The following is a 19,613-nucleotide window of genomic DNA, read 5'->3' as shown; positions in this document are numbered from 1 at the left end:
CAGAAACTGAATCATTGGGATGATTAAAAATGCACTAAATTAAAAATGCAATTTTGCACATTTCTTTTCCTTTTCTTAAGCTATAGAAATACAAGTGAAGAGGGAAAACTCAGGTATTAACACATTTTGTGGTGAATGACAAGTTGTTTCTTCAAGCAAGATGAAATTTGCTGTTTAAAATTTAATTAAGCTGCTTATATTGAGGGTTTAGTGAAGACAGGTAATTTTGACCCCGAGGACAACGGGTGTATACAGAACATGAGGACAACAGAAGTTAAAGTTGTACTGTAAATGCTAATCGTGATGAATTGCCAAACCATGTGCAGAGCACCAGGCGTGTGTGTCCATCACAGGCCACGTGTACACTGGGGTCACGTCAACCATTCCAGCAAAAATAACAGAATTTTAAAACCACGTTGCCACTTTTTGTCACTTCATCCTTGTTACGATATATAAACAATCGCCCGAGATCTGCCACCCTAGTTTATAATGGATCAAATGAAACAATGTAAAGACAACAGTACTACAGGAGCCTTTTTGGCCACTCGAGTGCAGATCTGTCTAATGCAAAGATGAACCTGGACTAATCCCCCCTCCCACCCCCATCGAAGCTCCTTGGCTCCTGCCTAACATATATTTACCCAAACATCATAGCTATGGGCTTTCCAGCAGAGCGTCTCGAAGGAGGACTCTGTGTGATTGCCCACCTTGTGCAGCTTCTGCGCTGTGTGTGTAGCAGAGTGTCCCCCCCCCCATCGAAGCTCCTTGGCTCCTGCCTAACATATATCTATCCAAACATCATAGCTATAGGCTTTCCAGCAGAGCGTCTCGAAGGAGGACTCTGTGTGATTGCCCACCTTGTGCAGCTTCTGCGCTGTGTGTGTAGCAGAGTGTCCCCCCCCCACCCCCATCCCCATCGAAGCTCCTTGGCTCCTGCCTAACATATATCTATCCAAACATCATAGCTATAGGCTTTCCAGCAGAGCGTCTCGAAGGAGGACTCTGTGTGATTGCCCACCTTGTGCAGCTTCTGCGCTGTGTGTGTAGCAGAGTGTCCCCCCCCCCCCCCCATCCCCATCCCCATCGAAGCTCCTTGACTCCTGCCTAACATATATTTACCCAAACATCATAGCTATAGGCTTTCCAGCAGAGCGTCTCGAAGGCGTGTACAGAAACAATATAGATGATGTAGTACGGTGGGTTCTTCATTTTATGGCTGATTTTTTTTTTCTGAACACACATCAGAAACTTAACAGTGGAGGTTACAGCTCCAGTTTAAGCAGAGGCAGGCCTTTCAGAAAGGGAATTAAAAACAAAGTAAACCGCGCCGGATTGTGGTGCCATAAACTCTTTAAAATAACACGATCAAATAAAACTGTATACATTATGTTCAAGGGGAAAGGAGTGATGAAATGAATATTCATCAAAATGAATATTTTTGCCTTATCCCCCCCCAAAAACAGTTAAAAAAATAAAATAAAAAATAAATATATATAAACCCAGAAAGGTTTCCCAGAACGGCTCTTCGGGATGACGCGGGGCTCCGGACTGAACCGCGCCGGAGCAGCCAATGCCAGACTCCCGCTCAGCTATTAGCTACCTTCTCCATGCCAGCGTAGTTCCATGTGTAGACTTTCTCGCTTTCTTTCCATTTATTGTTCTAAATATTCTGCCATGTAAGTTTAGTGGAATCAGAGGCATTTCATGACAAAGATAAACGAGGAAGTAATTTGGGAATATTTTTAAATGTGAAAGCAGATTTTGATGACGACGAAATCCGGACAGACAATTAATCCCACCTCTCCAAGCATATTTTTTTTATTTGCCAGAAGGGACAGACGATAGGCTTTCCTATTATATTTTTAACGAAACCTCGTTTACCATGATTATTTCATCTGTGTCAGGATATGTCAGTTTCAACGTGCATGCTCACGATGACACCCTTGTTTATACCGGAGGACTCTGTGTGATTGCCCACCTTGTGCAGCTTCTGCGCTGTGTGTGTAGCAGAGTGTCCCCAATCCTGCAGACTTGTAGGCAATTCGTGGCAATAATGAGCTTTGAGCTTTAAGATTTTCCTCGTTTAACCTGGAGCTTCGCAAAAATACACCCGGCCAAAAGGCTTTTAATTAAGACAATCAGTCGAATTTTAGACTAAAAGGCGGCAGAGCCCCAGGAATGAAACCCATTAAATATCCCTGACAAGATTCTGAAGCTGGTCCTGATGTCAAAGACACTTTTTGGAGATGTGAAGACACACAGAGAACAAACCAAGCAGCCTCTCTGGTTTCTGGCTGTGACCTCTAAAGCAAGAAAGGATCAAGATTTTAAAGCAAACGTTGGGACGCAGAGGAGGGGGAACCTGTGAAGCTAGAACTGAGTAACTTATACTGGACTATACAAATAGATAAGCAGCTTGATTGGTGCCGCCATCTCATCCTCACTATTATAATAATCAATCGGTTCCTTTCTTCACAATGTCAGTTCCATCTGCATGCTTTTAATACACCCTTGACACAAAGTGTTCAATGGTTGACAAGCACCAGCGGATGAGGGTTACTGGATGTTTGGTCGAGGTTTGAGAATAAGTTTCCCCGTATCATCACAGGACATGTTGTATTCTGCTAAAACTGTCCGACAGCGGGCAGCAATAATTGATGGTGCCACAACTCGTTTGTGTATCCCAGCAAAGAAGAGGGCTATAAGAGTGATGCAGCTTATTGTGAAGAAAGGATGATTCCAGAATGAAGAAAAGAAAGAGACCTTTTGTGTATCAGGGTCTATTAACCAGTTCCAGGCCCCAGTAGCCGTACACACAGACACCACAAGAAGAATCGTTCTCCACCTGCCTGTTGCCGGTTGCAAACAGGAAACATACTCTGTTAATCTCCTCTCAAAAGCCTTGAGGTCTTTGGCCTGTTCCAAAGAATTCATGCCTCCTTGTCCAAGAAGCCCAGTGCTGTCTGTGACGTCACTTCCATATTTCAACTGTGTTTTTAGATGCCATCTCATCTTAACAATTAGGTTTATTACATCCCCAAACAAATAAATAGCCCAAAACACAATTTACATTATATTACAAAATGTTGTGAATACTGAAAATGATCTTTGTACAAAATGGGGAGGGGAACCAGCTTCAAAAACAAAACTGCAATTTCTCCCATGAATCATGTTTTCTTTAATCATCACTGATGATTCAGTACTGCTATAGTTAAAGGCCAAAGAAAGTGCTTCATAGAAGACTGAGTGTTTTAAATCACATTTGGGGAATGAAGACCTGAACTCACCTACATGATAAAGGTGAATTTAAAAACATATAGATGAATACTGCATATTGGATAGATAGATAGATAGATAGATAGATAGATAGATAGATAGATAGATAGATAGATAGATAGATAGATATAATTTCCTATGACAAATAAAAAACAGAATCTTCAAAAAAAGTAAAAACCAGATTTGTCAGAAAACTACTAAAAAGTCTAAATTTGTTGTTGTTAAACTGATTGATGCTCATGAAGTAATTGAACTTTCCAGAAAATGTTTCATTTTAATGTAAATGTATTTAAAGGCAATCAATTATTTAGTTAAATTAATCCAGGATCAGCAACGGGCATATTCCCCATGTCCTTGAACGCATCTTCATGTGAAGAGCACATACTGCCCAGGTGCTTAATTGATTACCCCCCCCCCCCCCCAGACTGGCACCAGCGGCCTTCTGTGAAGTGTCAAAGAGAAACCCAGCAGTCAGAATCTTTGTAGATTAAACCTGGTTTCATGGGTTCTATTTAAAAATTACCCATTTCTCACAACGGACTCTTTTCTTTAGGTGTCTGCTGCTGGTTTAAAGTATGGTCTGTGTCCGCGACAGCGAACCCAACAGCTTCACGTGAAACTAAGTGAACGGTGGCATTCATCGACAACAAAATGTCCAACAAAAATAAATATCCACAGTCATTTTTCTCTCATCTGCAATGTACTTCTAAGATGTCTTAATGTGCAAGTTCTGTGCAATGTCAGACCGCCTCCGTCCTCCTTTCCCAGCATCAAAACAAAAGTGATTTCAGCTGAAATCACTTCACATTCATCGACTTGTTTCTGCAAAATAAAAGAGATGGAATCAAAGGTAAGAACTCAATCTCCCAGCAGGCATCGCTGTCGTCTGAACATTCCAGAGTCTGTGCTTTTGGGGGAAAAATAAAATAAAAAAAGGCTTGGGAGATTTAGAGAACAATAAATTAAAATCAAAGAATTGTCACTGCATTGGAACAGAAACGCTCAAGTTGCACTTCAAGTAATCACGGTCGGAGTGTCGCTCGTGATCGCACACATCTTTCCTTTTTTTCTTAATAACATCTCAGCATCTTTCACTTTCTGGACAACCAAAGAGATGTGTGAATTCTATCATATTCCCATGCTTTCTAAGAGTGCAGGGACTCAGACTGAGCCTGGAGCTTTAGCTGAGAGAGTAAAAGTTTGACATATTCAACATAAAGACACAAACATCCAGGCATGCATTAGAAAGCACATCCCTGACCTAAAAAGACGACAAAGAGTTTGAGTATTTTGTACAGAGTCATACTTTGGTGTTCTGTGCATGCATATTTGCTGACCTCCATGCTATGTTTTTTTTTAACTCTAAATATTGTTTCTCCCCAAAATACATACATTGTAATTTGTGGCAATTTGGATAGCTACATTTTTACTATTTTTGGTATCTTTAATTAAAATGGAAGGAGTTTTATCTGTCTTTCTTTAATTTTCGAGTACTTTTATGACATAATGCTAGTTTTTACTGATTTAATTATTTTATTTTATTTTTTTCAAATGGGAAACATGTGTATGTACAGTATATATGTCTAAACACGTGTCAGGGTGTTAACCTATTTAAAAAGCACCCCTTTCTGCCCAACACTTTGACTCAGCTGGCTGTAAATTTATTGTTATCACAATCGGCTGCTTGTTTAGTTTGCTAACGCTCGACAGCTAGCCATCTTGCTTGTGTTTGGGGACTGGAGAATTTAACTCGCAACGCTGTCAGCGCCGAGCGAGCGACGGTCGTCTGGAGTTGCCTTGTCTTTTTTGTTGTGCAGAAGTTATTGTGCAATTCTCTGCTGCACAACACTTAAATGCGTTGGCTTGCTGTGTGTCTGGGGGAAGGAGCTGTAATGCTGTGACAAGACAATAGAGAATCTTAGACTTGCTCAGCTGAATTGCCAAACCATGTGCAGAGCACCAGGCGTGTGTGTCCATCACAGGCCACGTGTACACTGGGGTCACGTCAACCATTCCAGCAAAAATAACAGAATTTTAAAACCACGTTGCCACTTTTTGTCACTTCATCCTTGTTACGATATATAAACAATCGCCCGAGATCTGCCACCCTAGTTTATAATGGATCAAATGAAACAATGTAAAGACAACAGTACTACAGGAGCCTTTTTGGCCACTCGAGTGCAGATCTATCTAATGCAAAGATGAACCTGGACTAATCCCCCCCCCCACCCCCATCGAAGCTCCTTGGCTCCTGCCTAACATATATTTACCCAAACATCATAGCTATGGGCTTTCCAGCAGAGCGTCTCGAAGGAGGACTCTGTGTGATTGCCCACCTTGTGCAGCTTCTGCGCTGTGTGTGTAGCAGAGTGTCGTCCCCCCCCCCACCCCCATCCCCATAGACAACAGTACTCGACATAGACAACAGTACTACAGGAGCCTTTTTGGCCACTCGAGTGCAGATCTGTCTAATGCAAAGATGAACCTGGACTAATCCCCCCCTAGCAGAGTGTCCCACCCCCCCCCACCCCCACGAACCTCCTTGGCTCCTGCCTAACATATATCTACCCAAACATCATAGGTATTGGCTTTCCAGCAGAGCGACCTGATTGCTACCTGCTGGGCCTTAAGCTGCAGGCCATCGAGGAAGGTTACAGTATTCCTAAAGTTTTCATGGACACGGCCTACGGCGTGGCGACTCACTGGAAGCTCAGAACAGGGCAGGTACCTGCCAACACGGACAGCGTGATCTGCGGCTATCAGACAGCTTATTTCAAGTGCTTCCCTTTTTTTTTCTCGTTCCTTTTAGCCGCGCGTTTCCCGCTTCAGCATCGGAGGAATATAGTCCTACCCAGGGAGCAGGCAGGGGGACAACTAATAGTTTATACAAAGAAAAAAAAAAGTGGGTGCAGTCCAAAACCCAGCTACTGCATCCAGAAGGCCACTTGGGAGGCCACTGGCTGCAATCTAAAACCATCCTGGGAATTTCGTGAATTCATGAGTGATTTTCTGTGGGTTAAGTTGGCTTTTTTGTCCTTTCTCCATGCTGGTTTTGTGACTTCCTGTTTTATTTTGAAACTAATTCTCCTCTCATTTCAGGGCACTTGCCCTTCCTTATGTGTCACCAGTCCAATCGACTCCTGATTGTTTCCAGCTGCTCCCCATTACCCCCCCATGTGCTTATAGTCTGTGTCTCCCTTGGTCCTGTGCCAGTGTATTGTGTCCCTTGTCATGATCACCAGCTTGTCCTTCATTGCCATGAGAATCTTCGAGACTTTCACAACCTTTGTTTGTCTGATCCTCGTAAGAGAGTGTATTTTGTTTGGCTTTGCCCCTTTTTTGGATTTCTTTAGTTTAGTTGGTTTTTTGGTTTCATCCCGCATTTTGGGTTTGAATAAAGACTGTTGCTTCCTTAAAGTTCTGCGCTCGAGTCCTCTGAGTGAGTATTGTCATCGACCTGGACAATGTGTACAAGCATTAGAAAAGTGAAAAGGACAGATGTGGACAATAAGGTAAAATTTTAGTCAGATTTGTGCATATTCTAGTGACATTTATATATTAATCATTAAATGCTGTTACTATGAGATAACTTATGGGCAGGGTTTCCGCTACATGTAATTCATCGTGGTGCACCGCCACGCCTTCAGAATGATTTTTTCCCCCCCCAGATTTTAAATAATTTTAAATAAATAAATATGCACATATGTGTATATACATTGTGCAAAATGTGAATGTAAACAAAATTTTATGTCTGAAAGGTGTTTGTGTCATTTCTTCCAGAACATGATCCTCACCCATGCCACAACTGGACCTTACCCAGGCCAAAGTGCTTTAGCAACTGTTAGCGCATCTGGGTTTGTGATTGGAAATAGTTCTATCCATTTTGACAATGCATCTATTATGACCAAACAGTATTTCTTTCCTTCACTTTTATTTAATTCTATGAAGTCCATGAGTATAGTTTGGAATGGATATTGGGGAACAGGAAATTTTCCTCTCCTTGCTCTCAGATTTCCTTGTGAATTGTGTCTTGCACGTCAGACATGTTTCTACAAAAAATATTTTGAATAAGAATTGAATCCATAGGTTGTATAGTGCTGCTGTATCTGTCCTACCATCCTTCCTGTTGAGACATGTTACACCATGGCTCAATATAGCAGCCCATTTATACAGATATTTTGGTAGGATAGATCATACATAAATGTCTTTTAAGGTTGCTCTGTTTTTAATCCATAGATCTTGTCGAGGATTTTCTTAAGTTAACACAAAGTCAAAATGCTGCTTTTAAGAGGTTAATAAGTCAGTCAGAGTACATGCAACAACAGCATGCAGAGGGATCTCTTCCCAGTGTAACAAACATGTCCCTTTAATAATGCTTAGCGACTACGCCTTTCTCTCAGTACTTTTCCATCTACTTACTATATCGTCACAAGGTTAGCATGATAAACTAGCATTTTGAAGGTTGCTGACTCGCACATCTTCATCATTTTCTAAGGAGTCTTTGTTCTACAAATCGTGATTTGTTCTACAACTCGTGACATCTCGTACACCTGCACAAGCATCATCAAATGAACTCGCTTGACCTTACTGGTTTAAATGATCTATGCTAAACTAAACAACATAAAGCCTTCCCATTGGTGCAGTGTTGTTCGGTATGAATGTTCAACATTGAGTCCCAAACATGGAGCACATTCCTCCTCCTGAATTTGACTTCATACCTCTTGAGATAAGTTTTTTGTTTTTCACCAATTTAACAAACCCCATTTTAGGGCACTTTAACTCTCTTCCTATGAGCGAAACGTTGCCAACAAGCGGAAGCTGACTTGGCAAATTTGGCACAGCCGCTGGGCTTTTTTTTCATACCGGTCTGCTGTCTGGCCCTTTCTGGACATTGTTTGCAATGGAATGACCACAGTTGGGAGAAGTCACGCACAAAGAGGGCTGTGCAACCATGGTTTAGTCTACAGAATATCCAGTTTTGCTTCATTTGGCCCCAGATGCTTTTAAGATGAAACTTCAAATTCTATAACTTGTTAGTGCCTGAGAGATGGGCTGAGCCTCAGCTGTACACAGTGGCTAAAGGCAAAGGTCAGGGTGTTCACCTATTTTTTTTGTCCCCCGACACGTTCAAATGAGCTGCTGAAAGTATAGTATCTTTATCAATGGTGTCCCAGTAAACATCCTGCCAGATTTCAGCACCCTCAGAAGTTCCAAAGGATGGCAAGAATGTGAGGCCTTCAGGTCAGCTAGGAACTTTTTTTTTTTTTTGAGAGAGAGAGAGAGAGAGAGAGAGAGAGAGAGAGAGAGAGAGAGAGAGAGAGAGAGAGAGAGAGAGAGAGAGAGAGAGAGAGAGAGAGAGAGAGAGAGAGAGAGAGAGAGAGAGAGAGAGAGAGAGAGAGAGAGAGAGAGAGAGAGAGAGAGAGAGAGAGAGAGAGAGAGAGAGAGATATATATAGAGAGAGAGCTATATATATATAGAGAGAGAGAGCTATATATATATAGAGAGAGAGAGCTATATATATATAGAGAGAGAGAGAGAGCTATATATATATATAGAGAGAGAGAGAGCTATATATATATATAGAGAGAGAGAGCTATATATATATATAGAGAGAGAGAGATCTCTATATATATATAGAGAGAGAGAGAGAGAGATCTCTATATATATATAGAGAGAGAGAGAGAGAGAGATCTCTATATATATATATAGAGAGAGAGAGAGAGAGAGATCTCTATATATATATATAGAGAGAGAGAGAGAGAGAGATCTCTATATATATATATAGAGAGAGAGAGAGATCTCTCTATATATATATATAGAGAGAGAGAGAGATCTCTCTATATATATATATAGAGAGAGAGAGAGATCTCTCTATATATATATATATAGAGAGAGAGATCTCTCTATATTAACTGTGTTTTTAGATGCCATCTCATCTTAAAAATTAAGTTTATTACATCCCCAAATAAATAGCCCAAAAAACAATTTACATTATATTACAAAATGTTGTGAATACTGAAAATGATCTTTGTACAAAATGGGGAGGGGAACCAGCTTCAAAAACAAAACTGCAATTTCTCCCATGAATCATCACTGATCACAATTATGTACTGCTGAGTTAAAGGCCAAAGAAAGTGCTTTATAGAAGACTGAATGTTTTAAATCACATTTGGGGAATGAAGACCTGAACTCACCTACATGATAAAGGTGAATTTAAAAACATAAAGATGAATACTGCATATCAGAGATATCTATCTCTCTAGAGAGAGAGATAGATAGATATATAACGATATAATTTCCTATGACAAATGAAAAACAGAATCTTCAAAAAAAAGTAAAAACCAGATTTGTCAGTAAACTACTAAAGTCTAAATTTGTTCATTGTTAGTTTCTACAGGCTGTAGAATTTGAGCAACTTCCTGTTTAACAGACTGCGCATCAGAATCACATGACATGATCATGTGATTTCAGTGACCAATCAAAAAAAGATCCTGTCTCAGCCAATCACAAAATTGGTCGTCTGCAAAAAATTATTCCGATTGCAGTACTGGAGTGTGTTCAATTGGGGGCACTCAAGAAGATTGCTGAGAAAACACAATTCAGGTTTTAATATTGCAATGAGGGCAAATTTCTGTAACTTATACAGATCAGTCACTAGGGGCACTGGAATGCTTTTACAGGGTTTTCTTTGTGAGGAAAAATGGAAAATGTCCTCACAAGTAAAAATGTCCTCACACGTAAGGTCGTTTGTCAATGTGTTGTCCTCACAAATTTAGTAATAGAAGAACACACACACACAATACTATGTGAAATATCAAATTCTTATCCATTATAACACAAGCCCTTTCTTTTCACAATTAAAACATTTTATTTCAAAAAGGATTGCAGCAACCATCACATAGAAGTGAGTTGTTGGGAAAAACCTCTGGATCTGCTGGGGGACTGATGTGGTCCCAGGACGGAGTTACAATGCTCTCTTGTGTTTGTCCCACCAGCTCTTGGTGCTGTTGACTTTGAGGGCCTCCCTGTAACTATTGATGTCTCCTGAACTCTGCCCAAAATGCAGGTTACACACACTGTGACGCAAACACACACGCACACACACACACACACGGCACTTTAGCACTGTTGCTTAGTCCAGAGTCAAATATTCATACAGACTTTAACTATTACATCACAGTGCCCCTTTTTGAATTGTTTCAATATAAGTTCCCAAATTTTAGAGCTGTTTTAGCTTTGCCATCTTTGTCTTTCTTTACAGATTACGCCTCCTACATATAGATTAGTACACAACAGAATGAGATATTGGTGTCATAGATTTCTGTTTTCAAGCCCAGAAAGCGGGACACTTTAGCAATCATTGGCATTAAATAACGCCTCGGCGACCCACACGGCAGCAGTTGAGCAGGACTAACGTTAGAATAATTACCCTGAAGGCACGTTTGACGGATAACACTGGAGTGGATTCACAGGAAATGAGCTTCCAGTTGTTCCTGAAGAACACAAAAATGACCAGCATCAATAAAAGCATTTAATACAAACCATAAATGTCACGTTCTACTTTAAGTATGAGTCTGTGGTCGTGCCTTGCAATAATGGACTGGGGTGTCCATACGTGGGGCCACATGGACAACAGTTCACACCAAAGGTCTTGGGATATCTCAACAAGGATAGTGGGCCATTAGGGCTCCCTGTGCACATCTGGAGAGGTGGTTTTGCATGTGACAAACTATAGATCATTCATTTTAGCATACCATTTCAAGAGTTTTGTTTTTTATCTCCACCATGTCACTGCTGGTCTGTATCTCTATTACCTGATTAATGTTGATCTGATGAATCAAACTTTCTTCTTGGAGAGGAACCTGGGAGATATTGTCGGCTGAGCTTTACCAGTGATAAAGCATGCACCAAAAGATATAAAGGAATAAGGGATGAGTTTAACACACAATTCCAGCAGTTCCCATTAAAGGAGCACAGAAATGCCATTTAAACGCCACGTTTCAGGACTTACTCCATGTTGTCATTTCTGACATAACGAGCAGAAAGCGGTGGGTTGTCCATGACTCTGCCAGGTCTGGAGAGGAGGAAGCAACACTTCCAATTAAAGCACCCTCCCGAAAATAAAAAGCAAAGCAAAACTAACACATAGATGTATGAATATTATATTTTACCCCAATCTGTCACTAGCATGGTTATTTTTATTATCCAAGTGCTCCGCCCTCTTCTCCAGTTGCTCTATCCGCTGCTCTAGTTGCTCTATCTTCTTCTTCAGTTGCTTCTTCTCTTTCCTAAGTCCATTTTTCTCTTCCTTTTCTTTTTTTATTTCCTGCTGGAGGCTCTGCATCTTCTCCACGGTCTCCTCATGCTCGTTCTTTGCTTTCCCTCCTGGCACGTTGCACAGCTCCCCCTCCAGAAAACTTCTAACCTTTTGGAGATGGATTAATGCCTGACGACACACAAAGGTGGAGGATCAAACAGCTGGTGAATGTGGAATTAGCTGCAGCATCTGGTTAATGCTCCATATGTTCCCGGCTTGTCAAAAAAAGTGGCTGTAGTTGTTGCCAATTTAGTCAGCCTCATCTCAGTAATGGCGGTGGGTTCGGCCACGCTTTACCTGCTCATTATCCTCAAGGTGCAAGGAGGACCCCATTTTTTTGCGAGAAGCCACCCTCTCCTGGGCATTCGCTGCTTTCATTTTGTCCATCTCCATCTCCAGGCTGGAGGCGAGGTGTTTGTATTCCTTCTCCAGTTGTTCCACCCTCTTCTCCAGTTGCTCCTGCACTGGTCTTGCTGCTTGGCCCGTTTTCAGAGCTTTGTCACTTGTCTCCTTTAGCGTTTCTTCCTCCCTCCTGGACATGTCCCACCTATCCTTTGTTGTCTTCTCCAGGTCCTGCTTTAGCTGATTGTCTTGTCTAGGTTGGTTCAAAGTCTGGAGACATAAACAGATCTCACTCTTAATGTATATGTAGAAGGTCCAACACAAATCTGTGAGTCCCTGTGATTGTGTATAAAATAGGTTTTGACCTTAAATTTGACACCAATGTTAGTTTGAACACCTGATCTTCATCTGAATGAGTGTTTTTAATGTATCTCACCCCTATCTGTCTGTCGACTTCCAGTTCTTCCATAAGAATTTCCTTCCTACTCACCAGATCTGCTTTCTAATAGGCAGACAGAAACCTTTAGTGCACGTGTTCTACAGTGTTTAAGAGCACAGTTCTGATCAGAAAAGGCTTGTCTGCAGCATATCCTCTGGGTAAGTCAGTGATTTCCACAACTCGGTTTTTGTCACAGCCGCGTCACATCACCACTGGTCTGGCACAGGACACGTGCACTGCTCTCACCTTCTGGGAGTGTTCCAGCTTCATCTGTTCTATCTGCTCGTCAAACTGTAAACGAAGGCTCCCCAGTTGTTCACAATGGGAAGCCTGCAGAGCTTCTCTCTCTTCCTGCATTGAAGCCAACAAACTCTGCCTCAAAGCAGACTCCTGAATTAAATATAAGAGGAGAGATCAGGACTCAGGATCCTCTTTTCCTGCATCCAGTTGCAAATGCCGACCTCATCCATGTATTTCTGTCTGATGTTGTTTATCTCTCTCAAGTGGTCCAACCTCAGCATCTCCACTTTCTTCTTATGATCCTGTTCCATTTGAACTCGAGTCTCCTGGAGAGCATCAGCCAGCTAGAGAAACACAAGTGGTCAGTTCTCACCACCAAATAACACAAGTCCGACTTTTAAGTCATATTTAAAGAAAAATGAAGATTTGAACATGTGCCCAGTAACCTTTTTCTTGTAGTCTGCTATGTACTTCTTCCTCCAGTTCTGTATGTTCACCTTCATACAAACAGGTATAGACACAGATTTAGACCAACCTTTGAATATAACATGCTCCAGCGCACTTTACCGCAAACCCGTTCAGAGTTCGATTTTTTTGTGGATGAGTTATAGCGAGGAAAAAGCAAAGGTTTTTTTTTTTTTTTTAAAGCCAAATGTACGTGGCTTTTTTCTGTCACGAGCTGGAAAGTTTTCTGCAATAAATAAAAAACAGGTCAAAATTGTCTGGTTACCCTCTGGCTTTCCTCCAGGTCCTCCTTCAGCTTCTTGTTCTCTTCTTGGATCTGAAAGTCTAACTCTGACTTGAATTGCTCCATTTCTTGCCCCAACTGGGCCTTCGTTCTCTTCATTTCAGCTGCTTGCTTATCCTTGGCAGTCTTCATTAAAGTTTCATGCTCCATCCTGAACAAAGAACCCCGTATAAGATCAAATATTGAGAATCTCCAAGCAGCACAGAAATATGGCTACTTTTGACACGATCTATGACGTATATGAATACTTAAACACAATATCATGCTCTAAATAACATTCATATGGACCTGATGTTTATTTGCTTTTCCTCTTTGTCTTTTTCAGAAACTTCTTTCTTTTCATTCTTCTTCTCTTCTTTGACATCCCCTTGTGATGGTGTTTTGGGTATTGATTTTTCTTTTGTTTGTTGAGCCTCTAATCTGTGAAAATCTGCCTCCATGTTCTGTTTGCATTTACGGCTCCATAACAGAGGAGAATTAGATCTAAACACAAAACATTTACATTTTATATGAAGATTTAAATTGAAAAGTGCTATAAGGTTTGGCCGTGTCATAGACCAAACTATATCACAGTAAATGTAAATGACTAATTGACGTGTTAATGGTCAGGTTTTCATTGAAGGAGCTAATGAGATCCTGATAAACTTGCAAACTACACCCCATTTTTAAATGTAGCCGTGATTACCAAAATAACAGAATACCTTGGGACCTGTACGCGTTCAGACTTCTCAGAAGAACCCCCTCTGCTGCTGTCTAAGGGCTCATATTGATGTTGTGCTGTCAGCTTTGGCTTTGAAAAGATAAAGAGAGGGTCACTAACAGAAGTGTACCAGTAGGATGTGAGCCGTACGATCATACGAGTAGAAGGGTCATACCTTAGTGGATCTCCTGCTAAGCAATAAATCCTCTTTTTTTGTTTCATTTGTCTTACATTCTTTCTTGCCCAACATGAGACGCTCTTGTTCCTTGATCAACTTCCTGAAGAAGTTGTCATTATGAGGCTGATTCATTGAGGTTTCTTCTGTACTAAGGTCATCATTAGATGATTCCCCAGAGTCCGTCTGGCTGCAGAGTAGAAGACAGGTTCAGCTCAAAGCCAGGTTAGACGAGATGGTAGACCACCGTGCATTTAATCGGATTGCAAAGACTTCTGTTTTACTGAGGTTTAATCGTTGTTACCTCATTTTATCATTAACTCCTATGAACATGTTGACATTTTAATCATCTGCTTCAAATATAAGATCAAATATTGAGAATCACACCAAGCAGCACAGAAATATGGCTTCTTTTGACACGATCTATGACGTATATGAATACTTAAACACAATATGCATGCTCTAAATAACATTCATACGGACCCGATGTTTATTTGCTCTTCCTCTTCGTCTTTTTCAGAAACTTGTTGTTTCTTTTCATTCCTTTTCTCTCCTTTGACATTCTCTTGTGATGGTGCTTTGGGTATTGATTTTTCTTCTGTTTTTTGGGCCGCTAATCTGTGAAAATCTGCTTCCATGTTCTGTTTGCATTTACGTCTCCATAACAGAGGAGAATTAGATCTAAACACAAAACATTTACATTTTACATGAAGATTTAAATTGAAAAGTGCTATAAGGTTTGGCCGTGTCATAGACCAAACTATATCACAGTAAATGTAAATGACTAATTGACGTGTTAATGGTCAGGTTTTCATTGAAGGAGCTAATGAGATCCTGATAAACTTGCAAACTACACCCCATTTTTAAATGTAGCCGTGGTCAATGGTGATTGATGATTACCAAAATAACAGAATACCTTGGGACCTGTATGCGTTCAGACTTCTCAGAAGAACCCCCTCTGCTGCTGTCTAAGGGCTCATATTGATGTTGTGCTGTCAGCTTTGGCTTTGAAAAGATAAAGAGAGGGTCACTAACAGAAGTGTACCAGTAGGATGTGAGCCGTACGATCATACGAGTAGAAGGGTCATACCTTAGTGGATCTCCTGCTAAGCAATAAATCCTCTTTTTTTGTTTCATTTGTCTTACATTCTTTCTTGCCCAACATGAGACGCTCTTGTTCCTTGATCAACTTCCTGAAGAAGTTGTCATTATGAGGCTGATTCATTGAGGTTTCTTCTGTACTAAGGTCATCATTAGATGATTCCCCAGAGTCCGTCTGGCTGCAGAGTAGAAGACAGGTTCAGCTCAAAGCCAGGTTAGACGAGATGGTAGACCACCGTGCATTTAATCGGATTGCAAAGACTTCTGTTTTACTGAGGTTTAATCGTTGTTACCTCATTTTATCATTAACTCCTATGAACATGTTGACATTTTAATCATCTGCTTCAAATTTTGTCTCCATAATAGAGGAGAATTAGATGTAAACACAATACTTTACGTTTCTTCTATGAAGATTTAAATTCAAGAGTGATTTATATTTTTAAACATTGCCAAACCAGCGGAATACCTTTTGACCCGTTCTTGTTCAGACTCCTCAGAAGAACCCTCACTGCTGCTGCCTAAGAGCTTCAGCTGATATTGTTGTTCTGCTGTCAGCTTTCGCTTTGAAAAAATAACGAGAAAGAGATTTTAAAACATTCTAATTGGATCAGTTGGTGTAGGGGAGTCACAGTGTTCCCGACCTGAGATAAAACTGGAAAATAACAGATAAAAGAGACAACACACACACACACACACATCCATTCAAGCTTAAGTTGAAAAGACCTCCAACACTACATTTACGGAGATGGAGGGTGTTACAAGCCTCAAGAAATCTTGGGAGATCAACTTCCACAAGCTGCATGTCTGCAGAATCGCTTTAAGTTGTTAACCCATATCTTGTTCCATTTGAATGTAATTTTGAAAGATACATTATGTTTTTGTTTGAAGTAACCTTGACTTTTTAAAAACCCCTGGCAGTAAATGTTTGTATGTAGAGCAGTGGGATTGTAGAATAGCAGGATGGATCATACCATACTGAAGATCCTGCTAAGTGATGAAGACTCCTTCTTATTTTCATTTGTTTTACATTCCATCTTGAGGCGCTCACATTCCTTGATCACCTTCCTGGAGAACATGTCTTGATGTGATCTCTTGTGTTTCTCTACCCCTACACTCCATATAGTAGTAGGTGCAGGTAGACTAATATGAAACATGCCTAAGCTTATCATCAAAGCTAAGAGGCTTTGGTTAAAAGATACCCGCACCTACTATGTTATGTAACCTTTGATTGTTGCCTATATAGACAGTATCTATATCAGGGGTGTCCAAACTACGGCCTGTGGGCCAACTGTGGCCCTTCGTCCATTTTTAATTGGCCTGCAAGACATTTTATAAATAAAATAGAATATGGCCCGTACTTCAACTTTTGCTTGAGTGTATTGGACTTCTTAGTCTTAGCTTCTTAGAGGCTATATACCTAATTTCTTGTAAGTGGCCCAGCCCCTCCTATATTTTTATGTATTTGGCCCTCGGTGAAAAAAGTTTGGACAGCCCTGCTCTAGTTCATTCAATGTATGTTAGTCAAGTCACTTTATTCACAGTACCTCATATAACACACACACGCACACTTTTAACACCAGGGGAAGCTACTGTTGGCATCAAGGCAGTTACTCCACCAAAAAGGAAAACCCTGCTTTTGCGCATCACTTTGTAATAAGCGTTTTTCTTGTTAACACACAGTGTACAAACCGCTGTGTACAGCGCACACACTGCACACGCAAAAGCAGCTCATCTCATCTGATGCAGATTTGCTCCTTGATCAAGTGACATTTGTCCGGATTTTTGGCACGAGTGGCGTCAGATCAGGACCACAGCTTGATGGCCCGATTTACATACCCAGCTGATACTCACCAGAATAATTTACTAAATTTATACGCACGTCCAGTTCAGTCTGTTAATGTTGATAACCATTTCAAGTGAACGTTATTAGGTGTGCTCCTAAGCCTAATAACTTAAATAACAAGCTTGAAATCTACCAGTTTCATTTTCCCCTTTATTGTTTTTTCTCTGTACTGTAAATCTTCTAAGAAGAAATCTGAGGCTGCTGTTCTGGGAATGAACTACCAAAGCTTTTTCTGAATAACTCAATAAAGATCCATTTATGGAAAGCTGTTATGACGGCAGTTTTGTCTTTAATTATATTCAACAATATAACATATTTGATTGATATTGATATTTTTCTAACTTTAATACACTAAAGTTGAGGCTATATACCTAATTTCTTGTAAGTGGCCCAGCCCCTCCTATATTTTTATGTATTTGGCCCTCGGTGAAAAAAGTTTGGACACCCCTGGTTTAAGTGAACACCCAGGTAATTATAGGACTTCACAACGTCGAAGTCCATTCTCCGAATGTTCACTGGTGCAGGCGGGAGGTTGTTACACCTGAGGAGAGCCACCACCAGCCCCTTGGTTTTATTGGCATTGATACGGAGGTTGTTCCGCAGGCTCCAGTCCACAGTCCTGAATAAGTCCTCTGTACTCTGTATCGTCCCCATCAGTGATGAGGCCGACAGCATCAGAGTCGCCAGAGAACTTCTGGAGGTGGCATGATGATGAACTGCATGAAAAGTCCGCGGTGTAGAGGGAGAACAAGAAAGGAGCCACAACTCTTCCCTGCGGGGCACCAGATCTGCAGGGGGCCGAGGACTAGTAAGTGTCTGAACTACTGTCCAGGAGGAAACAACAAGCCTCCAAGAATACATCAAGAAGATGGCCCCCACTGACCTACTGCTGAGTGAATGCCTCAGGCAACAAAAGCCCACCAAGGAGGAGGAACCTGAGGGGCTATCATGGAAGGACAAGCCCATGCATGGAATGTACCACCGACAAATTGAGGAAGTGGCTGATATTGAGAAAACATACCAGTGGCTGACAAAGGCCGGGCTGAAAGACAGAACAGAGGCACTCATCATAGCTGCACAAGAACAGGCCCTGAGCACCAGAGCAATAGAGGCCAGGGTCTACCATAGCAGACAAGACCCCAGGTGCAGACTGTGTGGAGATGCCCCTGAGACAGTCCAGCACATCACAGCAGGGTGCAAGATGCTGGCAGGCAAGGCATACATGGAACGGCATAACCAGGTGGTTGGCATAGTGTACGGCAGTGCTTCTCAATTATTTTCTGTTACGCCCCCCCTAGGAAGAAGAAAACATTTTGCGCCCCCCCCCCCCGCCGTGACTATAATTAGTATCATTTGTCTATGAAATTGTTATAAGTACACCTCTGCATAACATTGTATCCTTATTAATATTAAAGAAAACAAAAAAAGAAAAATATAGACCAAAGTGGGATGATTGTTGCCAATATTCGGCACGTTTTTGCCGAAAAAACTCAAGCGGCTGATCAGCGTGACTGGGGTGTAATGTCTTTAAGTGACGCCTTCATTTATTTGGTTTCATGCTGTCCTGCCAACATTTTTAGACACAGTAAACACACCGGTCTTTCCTCGTCTCCCACCGTAGTCGCAGTGAAGCCAAACGCTATATACGCTTCGTCATATTTCCTCGTCTTAGCTTTCGGGAGACTTTCGTATGTCTCATTATCTCCGTCTCTCTCCGCCTTTCTTTTCATCACTGTTAAGTATTTTTTCATGCTGTCTCTTGGTGGTTTGTTCACTGCACTTCCTATCTCTTGCTCTGTGGTGTGTGCGCGCGGGATGTGCAATTACACTTTATTCTAGTACGGCAAAAAAAAAATAAGCATGTTCTCCGGGGTCACACGCGCCCCCCCTGGCATCGCACCAAAGGAACACGAGAAGCTGGAGAAGTACCAAGGGCTGAAGGAGGAGATGGAGAGAATGTGGGGCATGAAGGCCGCAGTGGTGATCGGGACACTAGGGGCAGTAACACCCAACCTGAGTAGATGGCTCCAACAGATACCAGGAACCACACCAGAGATCTCTGTCCAGAAGAGCGCAGTCCTAGGAACAGCTAAGATCCTGCACAGAACCTTCAGACTCCCAGGCCTCTGGTAGAGGACCCGAGTCTGAAGGAAGGAGGCACTGCCCAGGAGGGCGAGGAAGAGATTTTATATATATATATATATGTGTGTGTGTGTGTGTGTGACCTAAAATCTTCCCCCTTGAAAAAGCTTATTGTCACTCATTCTGTATTTCCATTTATTGTCCAAGACAGAAAAAATATTGCTGCGGTCCAGAAACTTGATCACCTGACAGGCCTCTGGTTTCGACTATCGATCTAATCCTCTTTTCCAGCACCCTGGCATAGACTTTCCCAGGGAGGCTGAGGAGTGTGATCCCCCTATAGTTAGAAC

At 41.5% G+C, this 19,613-nt stretch overlaps 1 protein-coding gene across 1 annotated transcript; it reads right to left on the bottom strand.

The window, feature by feature from the left end:
- Window positions 1-10,039: 10,039 nt before the first annotated feature.
- On the bottom strand, window positions 10,040-15,562 carry LOC115251736 (trichohyalin-like). The gene is made up of 18 exons (XM_029845157.1): window positions 15,328-15,562; window positions 15,154-15,242; window positions 14,721-14,918; window positions 14,238-14,427; window positions 14,064-14,152; window positions 13,651-13,845; window positions 13,345-13,513; window positions 13,061-13,111; window positions 12,836-12,958; window positions 12,621-12,764; window positions 12,372-12,437; window positions 11,891-12,205; window positions 11,448-11,722; window positions 11,288-11,350; window positions 11,091-11,160; window positions 10,863-10,977; window positions 10,706-10,769; window positions 10,040-10,352 (listed from the first exon to the last, which is right to left on the bottom strand). The coding sequence occupies exons 1-18, from the start codon at window positions 15,460-15,462 to the stop codon at window positions 10,241-10,243; spliced, it is 2,463 nt and encodes an 820-aa protein (XP_029701017.1). The 5' UTR covers window positions 15,463-15,562; the 3' UTR covers window positions 10,040-10,240.
- Between the last annotated feature and the right edge of the window lie 4,051 nt (window positions 15,563-19,613).

Source organism: Takifugu rubripes, chromosome 12, assembly GCF_901000725.2.
Source record: "Takifugu rubripes chromosome 12, fTakRub1.2, whole genome shotgun sequence".
NCBI classification, from domain to species: domain Eukaryota; kingdom Metazoa; phylum Chordata; class Actinopteri; order Tetraodontiformes; family Tetraodontidae; genus Takifugu; species Takifugu rubripes.
Note: the sequence above shows the minus strand (reverse complement) of the source record. Positions and strands in the feature narration are given on the sequence as shown.